The sequence below is a fragment of the Oncorhynchus mykiss genome, chromosome 18 (assembly GCF_057628025.1).
Source record: "Oncorhynchus mykiss isolate SJ-2025 chromosome 18, ASM5762802v1, whole genome shotgun sequence".
Classification (NCBI taxonomy): Eukaryota; Metazoa; Chordata; class Actinopteri; order Salmoniformes; family Salmonidae; genus Oncorhynchus; species Oncorhynchus mykiss.
The window spans coordinates 35,723,191-35,737,578 of NC_143039.1; the positions used below are offsets into that span (position 1 = coordinate 35,723,191).

The 14,388-nt window shown below is 41.5% G+C and overlaps 1 protein-coding gene across 1 annotated transcript in view; it reads right to left on the reverse strand.

The window, feature by feature from the left end:
• Positions 1–14,388, reverse strand: part of LOC110495955 (ATP-binding cassette sub-family B member 6) — a 30,936-nt gene continuing 16,548 nt past the window's right edge. Inside the window, exons 10-20 of the mRNA XM_036952463.2 lie at positions 9,999–10,124; positions 9,296–9,372; positions 8,965–9,028; positions 8,240–8,325; positions 6,009–6,066; positions 5,740–5,844; positions 5,309–5,483; positions 4,824–4,936; positions 4,296–4,390; positions 3,957–4,025; positions 1–3,690 (exon numbers count right to left, since the gene is read on the reverse strand). Coding sequence (XP_036808358.1) covers positions 3,531–3,690; positions 3,957–4,025; positions 4,296–4,390; positions 4,824–4,936; positions 5,309–5,483; positions 5,740–5,844; positions 6,009–6,066; positions 8,240–8,325; positions 8,965–9,028; positions 9,296–9,372; positions 9,999–10,124 — 1,128 coding nt within the window. The 3' untranslated portion in view covers positions 1–3,530. The remainder of the gene's footprint in view (positions 3,691–3,956; positions 4,026–4,295; positions 4,391–4,823; positions 4,937–5,308; positions 5,484–5,739; positions 5,845–6,008; positions 6,067–8,239; positions 8,326–8,964; positions 9,029–9,295; positions 9,373–9,998; positions 10,125–14,388) is intronic.

A 14,388-nucleotide genomic window follows, 5' to 3' on the forward strand; every position in this document is an offset into this window, starting at 1 on the left:
TTCACCTTTAATTATACCCTTTATTAACATATAAGACAAAACAAACACATTTTTCTCTGTGTCAATCAGTGGAGGCTGCTGAGGGGAAGCCTGCTCAAAAAGAATAGCTGGAACAGTGCAAATGCAGCGGCATCAAACACATGGAAACCAATAGTGATGTATTTGAACCATTCCACTGATTCTGCTCCAGCCATTACCACAAGCCCGTTCTCCCCAGTTAGGGTGCCACCAACCTCCTGTGGTGTCAATGTCACTCATTGGCACAGAACATTTCAAACTCATGGTGCATTCGTGTAAGTAATTTGACTGCAACAGTTTGTGCACATTGTACACCTACAAATTATTGACTGCTGTAGTGGTAGAGAAGTGATTTGCTAGCAGAACCACTCTTTGGTATTACTTCTGCAGTCACAAATGCTCAAATGCATTGTGATTCATCTAATTATTTCACAGTCGGACAGCTTTTCATGATGTAAAGTCCGCTGTGCACTATATGGATGTTAAGTATGTCAGTTTTCACTTCCCCTTGATTAATGCAGTTTCCAATTCTGATTCAACCCCAAACCCGTAACCCTAAGGACTTCACGTAGATAAACACTACCATTCAAAAGTTTGGGGTCACATAGAAATGTCCTTGTTTTTGAAAGAAATACACTTTTTTTGTCCATTAAAATTACATCAACTTGATCAGAAATACAGTGTAGACATTGTTAATGTTGTAAATGACTATTGTCGCTGGAAACGGTAGATTCTTTGTGGAATATCTACATAGGCGTACAGAGGCCCATTATCAGCAACCATCACTCCTGTGTTCCAATGACACGTTGCCAAGAAGTTCAGCATTCCGGATTCGCCTCTTCACTGTTGAAGTTGAGACTGGTGTTTTTCGGGTACAATTTAATGAAGCTGCCAGTTGAGGACTTGTGAGGCATCTGTTTCTCAAACTAGACACTCTAATGTACTTGTCCTCTTGCTCAGTTGTGCACCGGGGCCTCCCACTCCTGTTTCTACTCTGTTTAGAGTCAGTTTGCACTGTTCTGTGAAGGGAGTAGTACACAGCGCTGTACAGTGCCTTGCAGAAGTATTCATCCCCCATGGCATTTTTCCTATTTTGTTGCATTACAACCTGTAATTTAAATGTATTTTTATTTCTATTTCATGTAATGGACATACACAAAATAGTCCAAATTGGTGAAGTGAAAGCAAATGTCTTAAAATTACAGAAAAGTGGTGCATGCATATGCATTCACCCCCTTTGCTATGAAGACCCTAAATAAGATCTGGTGTAACCAATTACCTTCAGAAGTCAAATAACTAGTTAGAGCCAGTTTTCGCTGTTCTGTGAAGGGAGTAGTACACAGTGTTGTACGAGATCTTCAGTTTCTTGGCAATTTCTCGCATGGAATAGCCTTCATTTCTCAGAACAAGAATAGACTGAGAAGTTTCAGAAGAAAATTATTTGTTTCTGGCCATTTTGAGCCTGTAATCGAACACACAAATGCTGTTGCTCCAGATACTCAACTAGTCTAAAGAAAGCCAGTTTTTGCTTCTTTAATCAGAACAACAGTTTTCAGCTGTGCTGACATAATTGCAAAATGGTTTTCTAATGATCAATTAGCCTTTTAAAATGATAAACTTTGATTAGCTAGCACAATGTGCCATTGGAACACAGGAGTGATGGTTGCTGATAATGGGCCTCTGTATGCCTATGTAGATATTCCATTAAAAAAAACTCTGCCGTTTCCAGCGACAATAGTCATTTACAACATTAACTGTATTTCTGATCAATTTGATTTCTGATCAATTTGATGTTATTTAAATGGACAAAAACATGAGCTTTTCTTTCAAAAACAAGGACATTTCTAAGTGACCCCAAACATTTGAACGGTAGTGTAAAGTCCACATTCTCTCTCAAATAACTCAAGTTCAGCTAAATGGCTAGATCTTCCCTTATGGTCCTTTTTAAAAATAAATTAAACAGAATTTGACAATACGTACTGTAAATGGAGTATGATAATTATCAACAGATATTGACAAACTCCACACTGCCTTGGGAATGCAAGGCATAGATATTAACAAATTCAAATACAGACATATTTCTTCCATTAAAATAAAGATACACTGACAGTAGTTCTTTACTCAAAACGGGTAGCAGCACAGACAGGCTTGCAGATTCTGAGTTCATTCATAGAGAAAGGTTTGCTTTTCCGCTGTGGATTTAGTCAATTCTACCGATTCTGTTTTCTTAAATATATACTGCCAGTAGTTCTTATTGATCACCATTGGTGACAAATAAAAGTTACAGAATAATTTGGCATGCATCAGTCAACACCTAGACCCAAGTCTGATTGGGGTAAAATTGATGCAGCTTGGATGTGAAACAGACCAAACACAAGACTATATATCTGTTTTTACTAATAACCAAATTAAAATTTAAAATTGAAGTTCTCGTACACATACCTTTGTACTTATATATATATTTTTTTTAGAGTGCAACAGATTTCTTTGTTTAAACATTCAATTCGGTCTGAATCATTTCATTAGTCTATAAAGTATAATGTAAGTCTATTGCTTGTATAATAGCTAAAAGAAATAAGCTTAAAGTGGGTATAGTAAAAATCTTTAGATGCTGTAAATAAAACTAATACATTCGTCAACCCCTAAAAATTAGTCAACAATTAAAAGTTTTGTGAGACACTTTGCCAAACTGCGTATACCTGCGCTTAAGGGTAGGTATTAGTCTACTTTGGACTTGTTGCCACTTCTCTGGACGGCTGCAGTCAACCGACTTCAGACAGCAAGAGGACAAATTATACGGAGTCCTGGGTCATGTTCATTAGGCACTAATCTCTCGTGGACAGACGCGTGTAACAGAACTGGTATCGTAGTGTATGTCAACAGACTGTGGGATGTGACAACAGCGAGGTGCACAGATTTTTGCCACTGATCATTTGGATAAATTAGGATCTTGCAGGTGTTCATATCTTTCACATTTTTGAAGGGGAGGGGACATTTGGCCCCTAGACTTGCCCGTAACTTGCAGAAAGAGTGTGTGTGGGAGCGAGCTACCGCCCTGCTTCTGCTACTCGTTCTAGTATCTTTTCCGACACGTTAACGAGCAGTTGACTCAATTAAAAAAAATTGCGGCAGGGCAAGTGAGATTAATTACGCAGAAAACGGATCAAAACAGACTGCAATAAGGAGGGACTTCCTGGACTTGTCCAATAAGAAACACTAATTTTAGATTTTAAAACGTTTTAAAACATTTTCTGTTAACCTAATGAACACGATCCTGAATACACTTAAAAACAACTGGCCTGAGGCATTCATGGCACAAACATTTTGATTGAATGATCAAACATTAAATACCCAATAAATATCTGCTTAAAACTCATGAACGAATGAACCTCGATACCTGAAAAAAGTGCAGACAAAACAGCCTTTTGAGGTATCTAATCCTCTCACTGCGTCTCTCGTCCTCCTCCATCTCCTCACAATGTCTACATATCCTTGAACCTCTTACTCTATCCTCAGTGGCTCCTGTGGCCTGCAGTGACTGATGGGGGCTGTAGTTTCTCAGACTTCCTGTCTTTGGCTTCTGTGTCAGAGGCTGAGTCTGAGTCCTGGGCATGTTGCTGCTTCATCCACATGTCACAGTACAACCCTCCCTTAGCCAGCAGCTCATCATGCCTGGGAGGGAGAAAGTGGAGAATATGTAGTTACAATGGGGACACACAATCACCATTAACATCATCGCCAAGATGTTCCCACTATATGGTTTTGAGAATAGGACTATAGTGTGAGAAGCATCATAAACATTGGCCAGTCCCATTCTTGGCATTTACATACATTTTTTAGATGTTTGTTTCTTGAAGAGCATAAAACAATATTTTGATTGGAATAGGCTTGTGGAGTGTGCAGAAACAGAACAATCACTCTTTCAACCATTCCCTCACCGTCCTCGCTCTGCTATCTGACCGTCACTTAGAACAAGAATCTGGTCGGCACCGATGATGGTCGACAACCTGAAGACAGACGATTCACAATCAGACTAAAGACAGATCCAAACCATATAAGCTTAACATTAGAAGGGTATTAGTTGGTACCATAATTGAGGAGGACAGGCTAGTGGTAATGGCTGGAGTGGAATGGTATCCAATACATCATGATGCCATTCCATTCGCTGCGTTCCAGCCATTATTATGAGCCATCCTCCCCTCAGCAGTCTCCACTGATCCTAATGTATGGGTTCCCTCTATACATGCATTTTTGTCCACCTGAGACCCATCCCTTACCTGTGAGCCACGACGATGGTGGTCCGATTGGAGCACACTTTGGTGAGCGATGCCTGAATGTTGCGCTCCGTCTGTGTGTCTAGAGCAGATGTGGCCTGTGCAGAGGGAAAACTTTATTAATCCACTGTAACACAATATGACAGGAGGATCAGTGGTGTGGGGGCAAACATTGGCCCTCATCAAATACGTTAAGAATGCATCCTTGCCTACTCTCGTTCTTGAAAAAATATTTGATCGGACATGGCTGGACTGGTGAAAGCTAAGTGATAGAGCCATTGTGTTCACCTATCAATTTGTGTAAGCTCAGGAGAGGAGTAGAGGAGGGAGGAAGGGTGTTTTTAAAGTATTTGAACGCTCCGGGGTGACGTTTCTCCTAGGTAAAGATCTAGGACCAGCTTTCCCTCCCCAATCCTAAACTTAGCCAAAAAAAAACAATTTAAAAAATGAAACTGACCCAAGATCAGTGTCTCGGGGCATCTATTTGAACATGGTCATTGACCCTCCTGGTGGCCCTTCCTGAAAGTTTACCTCATCCAGCAGGATAATCTGAGGGGCCTTGAGGATGGTCCGGGCAATAGCCACCCTCTGCTTCTCCCCCCCGCTCAGCTTCAGACCCCTCTCGCCCACCTGGGTGTCGTATCCTGGGAGGGGGACAGACAGAAAACACAGACACAAACGTCACTCACCTCATTCAGTAACAATGCACCTGGCAGCTACTGTGTGAACGCTGCAAAATCTCCCCACTTGTTTGAGGAGATTAAGAAGTCAAAATTATTCTGCAAATGTGGTTAGTAAATACAAACCCTTAAAACAACAATATTGACACCCATAAGCCACCTTCAGGTTAACTACAGACAGAAATATAATGGCAACATACAGTTCTGGTTTCCAGGCACAGATTAAGCCTAGTCCTGGACTCAATAGAGAATCTCCACTGAAATAGTGTTTTAGTCTAGGACAAGGCTTAATCGGTGTCTGGGAAAGCAGCAAAAGAGGCCGTGGTATTTCCATACCTTCTGGGAACGTCTGGATCTTCTCATGAATGTCTGCGGCGATAGCCGCCTCCTCCACTTCGTGGTCGCTGGCAGAGATCCGTCCGTAGCGGATGTTGTCGCGGATGTTGTCGTTGAAGAGGACCGTGTCCTGGGGCACCACGCCGATGTGGGCACGCAGAGACACCTGCTTCACCTGCACCCAGATACCAAGAGGCTCAGAACACTCAAGCTCATTAGGACACGCAACGGAAAAACGTTTTCAAACGTCCTGATAAGTTTTTTCTTAATTTGGTGCCTAATGAACACGACCCAGGTGTATCATATTAACTATACTGTCTAACTGAACCAGAAGACCACCAACATATAACAAACCTAATGTTATATACAGCATCTGCTAACAAGGCAGTTTGTCTGGGAACTATTTTTGTGCAACTGGGCAAATTACTCACCTTAGAGATGTCCTGGCCATCGATGCGGATGCATCCTCCCTGGACGTCATAAAAACGGAAGAGCAGGCGAAGGAGGGTGCTCTTACCACACCCTGACTGGCCAACCTAGGGATGTCAACAAAGACACAAACTGTTGAGAAGCAAGAAACATCTGTACTACACATGGTCCAGACACAAACCATCCCATGACTGATAGAGAGAAATCAAAACACTGCTCAAGTGTGCGTAACCTCTGGGTAATGCTCGGAAGCTTCGAATCCAAATCTTACCAATGCAACAGTCTGGCCTGGCTGCACAGTGAATGATACGTCCTTAAGGATCTCCTTCCTTAAAAAACAAAAACACAAAATATATATTTAATCAAATTGTACTTGTCACATGTGCCCGAATAATACAGGTGTAGACCTTACTGTGAAATGCTTACTTACAAGCCCTAAAACAACAGCGCAATTTTAAGAAAAATAACTGTTTAAGTAAAAAACAGATAAGTAAAAAATAAAAAAAACAATTAAACAGCAGCAGTAAAATAACAATAGCGAGGATATATACAGGGGATTCCGGTACAATGTGCAGGGGAACCAGTTAGTTGAGGTAATATGTACATGTAGGTAGAGTTAAAGTGACTATGCATAGATAATAAACAGAGAGTAGCAGCAGCGTAAAGGGGGGGGGGGGGGTAATGCAACTAGTCTGGGTAGCCGTGTGATAGGCTGTTAAGAAGCATTTTGGACCTAGACTTGGCGCTCCAGTACCGTTTGCCGTGCGGTAGCAGAGAGAACAGTCTATGACTAGGGTGGCCGGAGTCTTTGACAATTTTTAGAGCCTGCCTCTGACACTGCCTAGTATAGAGGTCCTGGATGGCAGGAAGCTTGGCCCCAGTGATGTACTGGGCCGTACGCACTACCCTCTGTAGTGCATTGTGGTCGGACGCAGAGCAGTTGCCATACCAGGCAGTGATGCAACCATTCAGAATGCCCTCGATGGTGCAGCTGTAGAAACTTTTGAAGATCTGAGGACCCATGCCAAATCTTTTCAGTCTCCTGAGGGGGAATAGGTTTTGTCGTGCCCTCTTCACGACTGTCTTGGTGTGTTTGGACCACGATAGTTTGTTGGTGATGTGGACACCAAGGAACTTGAAGCTCTCAACAGCCCTGTCGATGAGAATGGAGTTGTGCTCGGTCCTCCTTTACCTGTAGTCCATTTAGGCAGGTTACCTTAGTGTTCTTGGGCACACGGACTATGGTGGTCTGCTTGAAACGTGTTGGTATTACAGACTCAGACAGGGACAGGTTGAAAATGTCAGTGAAGACACTTGCCAGTTGGTCAGCGCATGCTCAGAGTACACGTCCTGGTAATCCGTTTGGCCCTGCGGCCTTGTGAATGTTGACCTGTTTAAAGGTCTTACTCACATTGGCTATGGAGAGTGTGATCACACAGTCGTCCGGAACAGCTGATGCTCTCATGCATGTTTTAGTGTTACTTGCCTCGAAGCAAGCATAGAAGTAATTTAGCTCGTCTGGTAGGCGCGTGTCACTGGGCAGCTCGCGGCTGTGCTTCCCTTTGTAGTCTATAATAGTTTGCAAGCCCTGCCACATCCGACGAGCGTCGTAGCCAGTGTAGTACGATTCAATCTTAGTCCTGTATTGATGCTTTGCCTGTTTGATGGTTTGTCGGAGGACGTAGCGTGATTTCATAAAAGCTTCCGGGTTAGAGTACCGCTCCTTGAAAAGGGCAGCTCTATCCTTTAGCTCAGTGCAGATGTTGCCTGTAATCCATGGCTTCTGGTTGGGGTATGTGCGTACAGTCACTGTGGGGACGACGTCATTGATGAAGCCAGTGACTGATGTAGTGTACTCCTCAATGCCATCGGAAGAATCCTGGAACATATTCCAGTCTGTGCTAGCAAAACAGTACTGTATCTTCATCTGACCACTTTTTTATTGACCAAGTCACTGGTGCTTACTGCTTTAGTTTTTGCTTGTAAGCAGGAATCAGGAGGATAGAATTGTGGTCAAATTTGCCAAATGGAGGGCGAGGGAGAGCTTTGTACGCATCTGTGTGTGTGGAGTAAAGGTGGTCTAGAGTTCCCCCCCCCCCCCCTCTGGCTGCACATTTAACATGCGTGTAGAAATGAGGTAAAGCAGATTTAAGTTTCCCTGCATTAAAGTCCCCGGCCACTAGGAGAGCCGCATCTGGATGAGAATTTTCCTGTTTGCTTATGGTCTTATACAGGATACATGTGCTCGTAATTTGTCTACTTTATTATCCAATGATTGTACGTTGGCTAATAGGACCGATGGTAAAGGGAGATTACCCACTCGCCGTCAGATCCTTACAAGGCACCCAGACCTATGTCGCCGATCAAAGGAGAACGCTGGAACTACCACAACTATAATTATTCATCAAACTGTTTCTGAATCAGTCTCTGTGTATAGCCTAAACACGTTTCATCAGTCCAAACAAGACCTGAATATAAATAAATACAAATCTTAGGACTTACCCGTCAGTGTAGCTAAAGTACACATTCTCAAACTCCACTTTTCCCAGTTTATAGAGAAGGTTCCCTGCATTCACCATGTCCTTCACCTGAAGAGAAATCAAGATAAAGCACATCAAATTACAAAAAATGTATTTCCCATAATGAAATGCAAAGATTAGATTCTGACACAGGGAGAATCTCGATTGGTTTTGCTTGCCTCCTCCCTCCTCTCTTCCGTCCTCGCCTCGTTTGAAAAAGGTTGAAGGTAATCAAGGAGAGGTGGCGAGGAGAAGGAACGTGGAAACAAATAAGCTTTTCATGAAATTAGACTTTCTCCACTGACGCATCATCAGGCAAATGATGCTTACAGCAAAATAAATGTGTAGTGATAAAAAACTAAATTAGCTAGTTGTGCACGACATTGTATAGATAAAATGACTTATCCTTTTGTATATAGTGTATTGTTTTTAAATGTGAACATGCTTTTCTCCTCCGAGAAAACAAAAGCTTATTCGAAGGGATTTTAAAACACTTCCATGCTTCCTGCCACGAGGATACTATTGTGCATCCTCGGTCGAAGTAGGTAATCGAGGATGGGAGAAAATTACCTACTTGCGAATTGGTACTTCTCGATCACTTATCGTTTTTCCAGGTCACGGAGGGTGGAGGAGTGGACAGACTTTTCCAATTGAGTATCTCCCATACACACCAAAAAGCTGGTCATTGACAACCAATTTCAAAATTACCTCCTCTTCCTCTGTGAAGAGCTTAAACATGCTCTCCATGTCGATAAAGGAGTTCTGGATCATTCTGTGGAGGTTGAGGACATAAGTATTATTAAGAGAACCAGTTGTGCATTATGGGTACTGTAATACATGATGCTATAAACAATGCCTTCTATAGATCTGTGTCAAAAGTCTAGCTTCATTTGCTTGTGTCTTTCCTGATCAAGTCAGACATGTGGAAGCAATATGGTGGAAACCAATACAGTCCATTTAGCTATAAGTGACAGACATAAAAGAGACTAGAGAAGGTAGGAAGAAGTAGAATTGGAACCCAGCCCATAACACCTCTTACCTGTAGTAGGTTCCAAACCAGTTGAGAGGGGTGTAGAGCTGGATGATGTAGGTGCCAAAGAGGACAAAGTCTCCAACCTGGAAATAGAGTGCATTAGCCTGGTTAAACCAGACTGAACACTTGGTTCACTATTGTTTCACTTCGTTCAGTTTTGTTTAACCAGGCTAAAGTTCACAGCATCTGACTTGAATGTATACTTCATACACCACATGTATTACTGAGAAAAACATGTAGTACCACAACACTGTGTCAAAGGTAAGTTTTTTAGCAAATGTTCAAACATGCATGAAAACATATATGCATAAAGTAGCAAGGCTGCACGGCCTAGTAGTGATGTTGTGCATTTGTATTGATTGCTTTTGTCGGCAAAGCAAGTTACAAATAATTTCCTTAATAGAGTATAATAACGTTTTCTAATCTAATGTAGGACATAGAGCCAAAAAACAACATAGCCATAGCACAGAGTAGAGCAAAGTGGATGAGTGAAGGGAGCTTGAGGTGGGTCAATAGGGATTTTCACACTACCGAGGCAAACCAAGCTGCACTGGTCAGGTTACACATCCGGATATTTACTAAAACCAAACATGGATAAATGATCATAGTCCTGGCTCATAGACTATTGTCAGGTTGAGGAACCATCTAACATTAAATTGTAAAATACTCAACTTTCCCTTTAAGCTAGTAACGGCTCCGAGCTCAGTACCTTAAACTTGCCCTCCTGGACAAAGTAGGCACAGAGCAGTGACCCGGCCAGTAGACCTGAACCGATGATCAGGTTCTGTGTCTGGTTCAGGAAGGCCAGAGAAGCTTGTGTCTTCCACTCTGAGGTCTAAGACGGGAGGGGACAGACAGACAAAAAGGCCACAAACGCAACAATCAAAAGAGTTATAGTCTGGTCCCAGATCGGTTTGTGCTGTCTGTTTGCACTGCTGAACAGACCTAGAAACAGGATAGAGATACAAAAGCTAAAGAAATGTCTGCTGGTTGCAGTTCTAAAATCCTAGAACATCATTAATGATGGCAAGCTCTAACTATGCTTCTGAGGTGGTCAAAAAAAATGTTGTATACATCTATTCATTCTGCTACTGGTCACTATTACTCCTGTTTACATGTATAGTTGAAGTCGGAGGTTTACATACACTTAGGTTGTAGTCATTAAAACTTGTTTTTCAACAACTCCACACATTTCTTGTTAACAAACTACAGTTTTAGCAAGTCGGTTAGGACATCTACTTTGTGCATGACACAAGTAATTTCTCCAACAATTGTTTACAGACAGATTACTTCACTTATATCACTGTATCACAATTCCAGTGGGTCAGAAGTTTACATACACTAAGTTGACTGTGCCTTTAAACGTCTTGGAAAATTCCAGAAAATGATGTCATGGCTTTAGAAGCTTCTGATAGGCTAATTGACATAATTTGTGTCAATTGGAGGTGTACCTGTGGATGTATTTCAAGGCTAACCTTCAAACTCAGTGCCTCTTTGCTTGACATCATGGGAAAATCTAAAGAAATCAGCCAAAAAAAAACATTTGTAGACCTCCACAAGTCTGTTTCATCCTTGGGAGCAATTTCCAAACGCCTGAAGGTACCACGTTCATCTGTACAAACAATAGTACGCAAGTAGAAACACCATGGGACCACGCAGCCGTCATACCGCTCAGGAAGGAGACTCTGTTCTGTCTCCTAGACATGAACGTACTTTGGTGCGAAAAGTGCAAATCAATCTCAGAACAGCAGCAAAGGACCTCGTGAAGATGCTGGAGGAAACAGGTACAAAAGTATCTATCCACAGTAAAACGAGTCCTATATCGCCTGTTAGGCCGCTCAGTAAGGAAGAAGCCACTGCTCCAAAACCGCCATAAAAAGCCAGACTACGGTTTGCAACTGCACACGGGGACAAAAATCATACTTTTTGGAGAAATGTCCTCTGGTCTGATGAAACAAAACTGTATGGCCATAATGACAATCGTTATGTTTGGAGGACAAAGGGGAGGCTTGCAAGCCGAAGAACACCATCCCAACCGTGAAGCACGGGGGTGGCAGCATCATGTTGTGGGGGTGATTTGCTGCAGGAGGGACTGGTGCACTTCACAAAATAGATGGCGTCATGAGGATGGAAAATGATGTGGATATATTGAAGCAACATATCAAGACACCAGTCAGGAAGTTAAGGCTTGGTTGCAAATGGGTCTTCCAAATGGACAATGACCCCAAGCATACTTCCAAATGGTTTAAGGACAACAAAGTCAAGGTATTGGAGTGGCCATCACAAAGCCCTGACCTCAACCCTATAGAAAATTTGTGGGCTTAACTGAAAAAGCGTGTGCCAGCAAGGAGGCCTACAAACCTGACTCCGTTACACCAGCTCTGTCAGGAGGAACGGGCCAAAATTCACCCAACTTACCGTGGGAAGCTTGTGGAAGGCTGCCTGAAACATTTGACCCAAGTTAAACAATTGAAAGGCAATGCTACCAAATACTAATTGAGTGTATGTTAACTTCTGACCCACTGGGAATGTGATGAAAGAAATAAAAGCTGAAATGAATCATTCTCTGTACTGTTATTCTGACATTTCACATTCATAAAATATAGTGGTGATCCCAACTGACCTAATGCAGGGAATTTTTACTATGATTAAATGTCAGGAATTGTGCAAAACTGAGTTTAAATGTATTTGGCTAAGTTGTATGTAAACTTCCGACTTCAACTGTATATATTATCATTCGTATATTACCATAGTATTTAAATATATGCTACCAGTCACTTTTGTTTACATGTAAAACGCCTTCAGAAACTATTTATGACTTTTTCCACATTTAGTTGTGTTACAGCCTGAATGGATTAAATTTAGATTTTTTGGTCACTGGCCCACACACACACACACAATAACCCATAATGTGGAATTATAAATTTTAGACATCTTTACAAATTAATTAAAAATTAAAATCTGAAGTGTCTTGCGTCAATAAGTATTTAACCTCTTTGTTACGGCAAGTCTAAATAAGTTAGGAGTAAAAATGTGCTTAAAGTCACATTAGTCACATGGACTCACTCTGTGTGCAGTAAATGTTGAACATGATTTTTTAATGACTAGCTCATTTCTGTACCCCACACATACAGATAATTGTAAGGTCCCTCAGACGAGCAGTGAATTTCAAACACAGATTCAACCACAATGACCAGGGAGATTTTCCAATGCAGAAGGGCACCAAAGAAGGGCACCTATAGGTAGATTTAAAAAAAAGCTAATGTTGAATATCTTTGAGCATGGTGAAGTTATTAACTACACTTTGGCTGGTCTATCAATACACCAAGTCACTACAAAAATACAGGCATCCTTCCTAACTCAGTTGCCAGAGAGGAAGGAAACCGCTCAGGAATTTCACCATGAGGCCAATGGTGACTTTAAAACAGTTACTTGGCTGTGATAGAAGAAAGCTGAGGATGGATCGACAACATTGTAGTTACTCCATAATACTAAACTAATTGACAGAGTGAGAAGAAGTAAGCCTGTACAGAATAAAAATATTCCAAAACATGCATCCTGTTTCCAACAAGGCACTAAAGTAATAGGGAAAGGGAAAGTTGGGATACCTAATCAGATGTCCAACTGAATGTATTCAACTGAAATGTGTCTTCCGCATTTAACCCAACCCCTCAATCAGAGAGGTGCAGGGGGCTGCCTTAATCGACATCCACGTTTTCGGCGCCCGGGGAACAGTGGGTTAACTGCCTTGCTCAGGGGCAGAATGACAGATTTTTACCTTGTCAGCTCGGGGATTCAATCCAGCAACCGTTCCTGTTACTGGCCTAACACTCTAATTACTAGACTACCTGCTGCAAGAAATGTGTCAAAGCAATTAACTGAGTACCGTAACTCTCCAAGCATAGTGGTGGCTGCATCATGTTATGGGTATGCTTGTAATCATTAAGGACTGAGGAGTTTTTCCAGAATATTTTTTTTTTAACGGAATGGAACCAAGCACAGGCAAAATCCAGACACTGAAAGATGAATTCACCTTTCAGCAGGACAATAACCTAAAACACAAAGTCAAATCTACACTGGAGTTGCTTACCAAGAAGACAGTAAATGTTCCTGAGTGGCTGAGTTACAGTTTTGACTTAAATCTACTTTAAAATCTAAGGCAAGATCAACAACCAATTTGACAGAGCTTGAAGAGTTTTTAAAGAATAAAAATGGGCAAATGTTACACAATCCAGGTGTAGAAAGTTCTTAGAGACCTACCCAGAAAGACTCACAGCTGTAATCACTGCGAAAAGTGCTCCTACAAAGTATTGACTCCTGAGAGTGAATAGTTACGTTAATTTGATATTTCTGTATTTCAGTTTAAATACATTTGCAAAAATGTCTAAAAACACATTTTTCACTTACTCATTATGGGGTATTGTGTGTAGATGGGTGAGACAAAATTCTATTTAATCTATTTTGAATTTAGGCTGTAAAAACTAAATGTGGAATAAGTCAAGGGGTATGAATACTTTCTGAAAGCACTGTGTATTCATCCGCCTGTCACACCTGCTGACACTCACTCACCACACACACTAAAACTTACTATTATTATTTATCCTGCTACCAGTCACTTTCTCCTAATCCCTGCCTACATGTACATACCTAACTCCAGTATTCCTGCACATTGCACATGTACCCTGTATATAGCTTCCTCTCTTATTTCTTGTGTTATTACAAAACATTTTCTTATTAAATTATACTTTTTTGATATTATATTGAATACTGCACTGCTGGGTAGGGGCTTGCAAGTTAAGACAATGAGCACCACCATAATGAAGGTGTGATTTAGGACTTCTAACTTTATAGATTGTGTGTTTGCACTACAGACTTCTGGATTGTAACATTGGATTTGTCTATTTCTTCTGCATCCATAGTCTGTGTGATTAACAGGGGTTGAGCTAGAGTGGTATTTGTGAGACAAGGGTGGAGCTTGAAGGGGACCAGGGCAGGGTTTTGTAAACAAAAACATCTGTAGAGTCCGAATGGTTTGAGCTACAAACTATTAAAAGCTATACAGTATATGAAAAGATGAGACTCCCACGAACACTCACAAG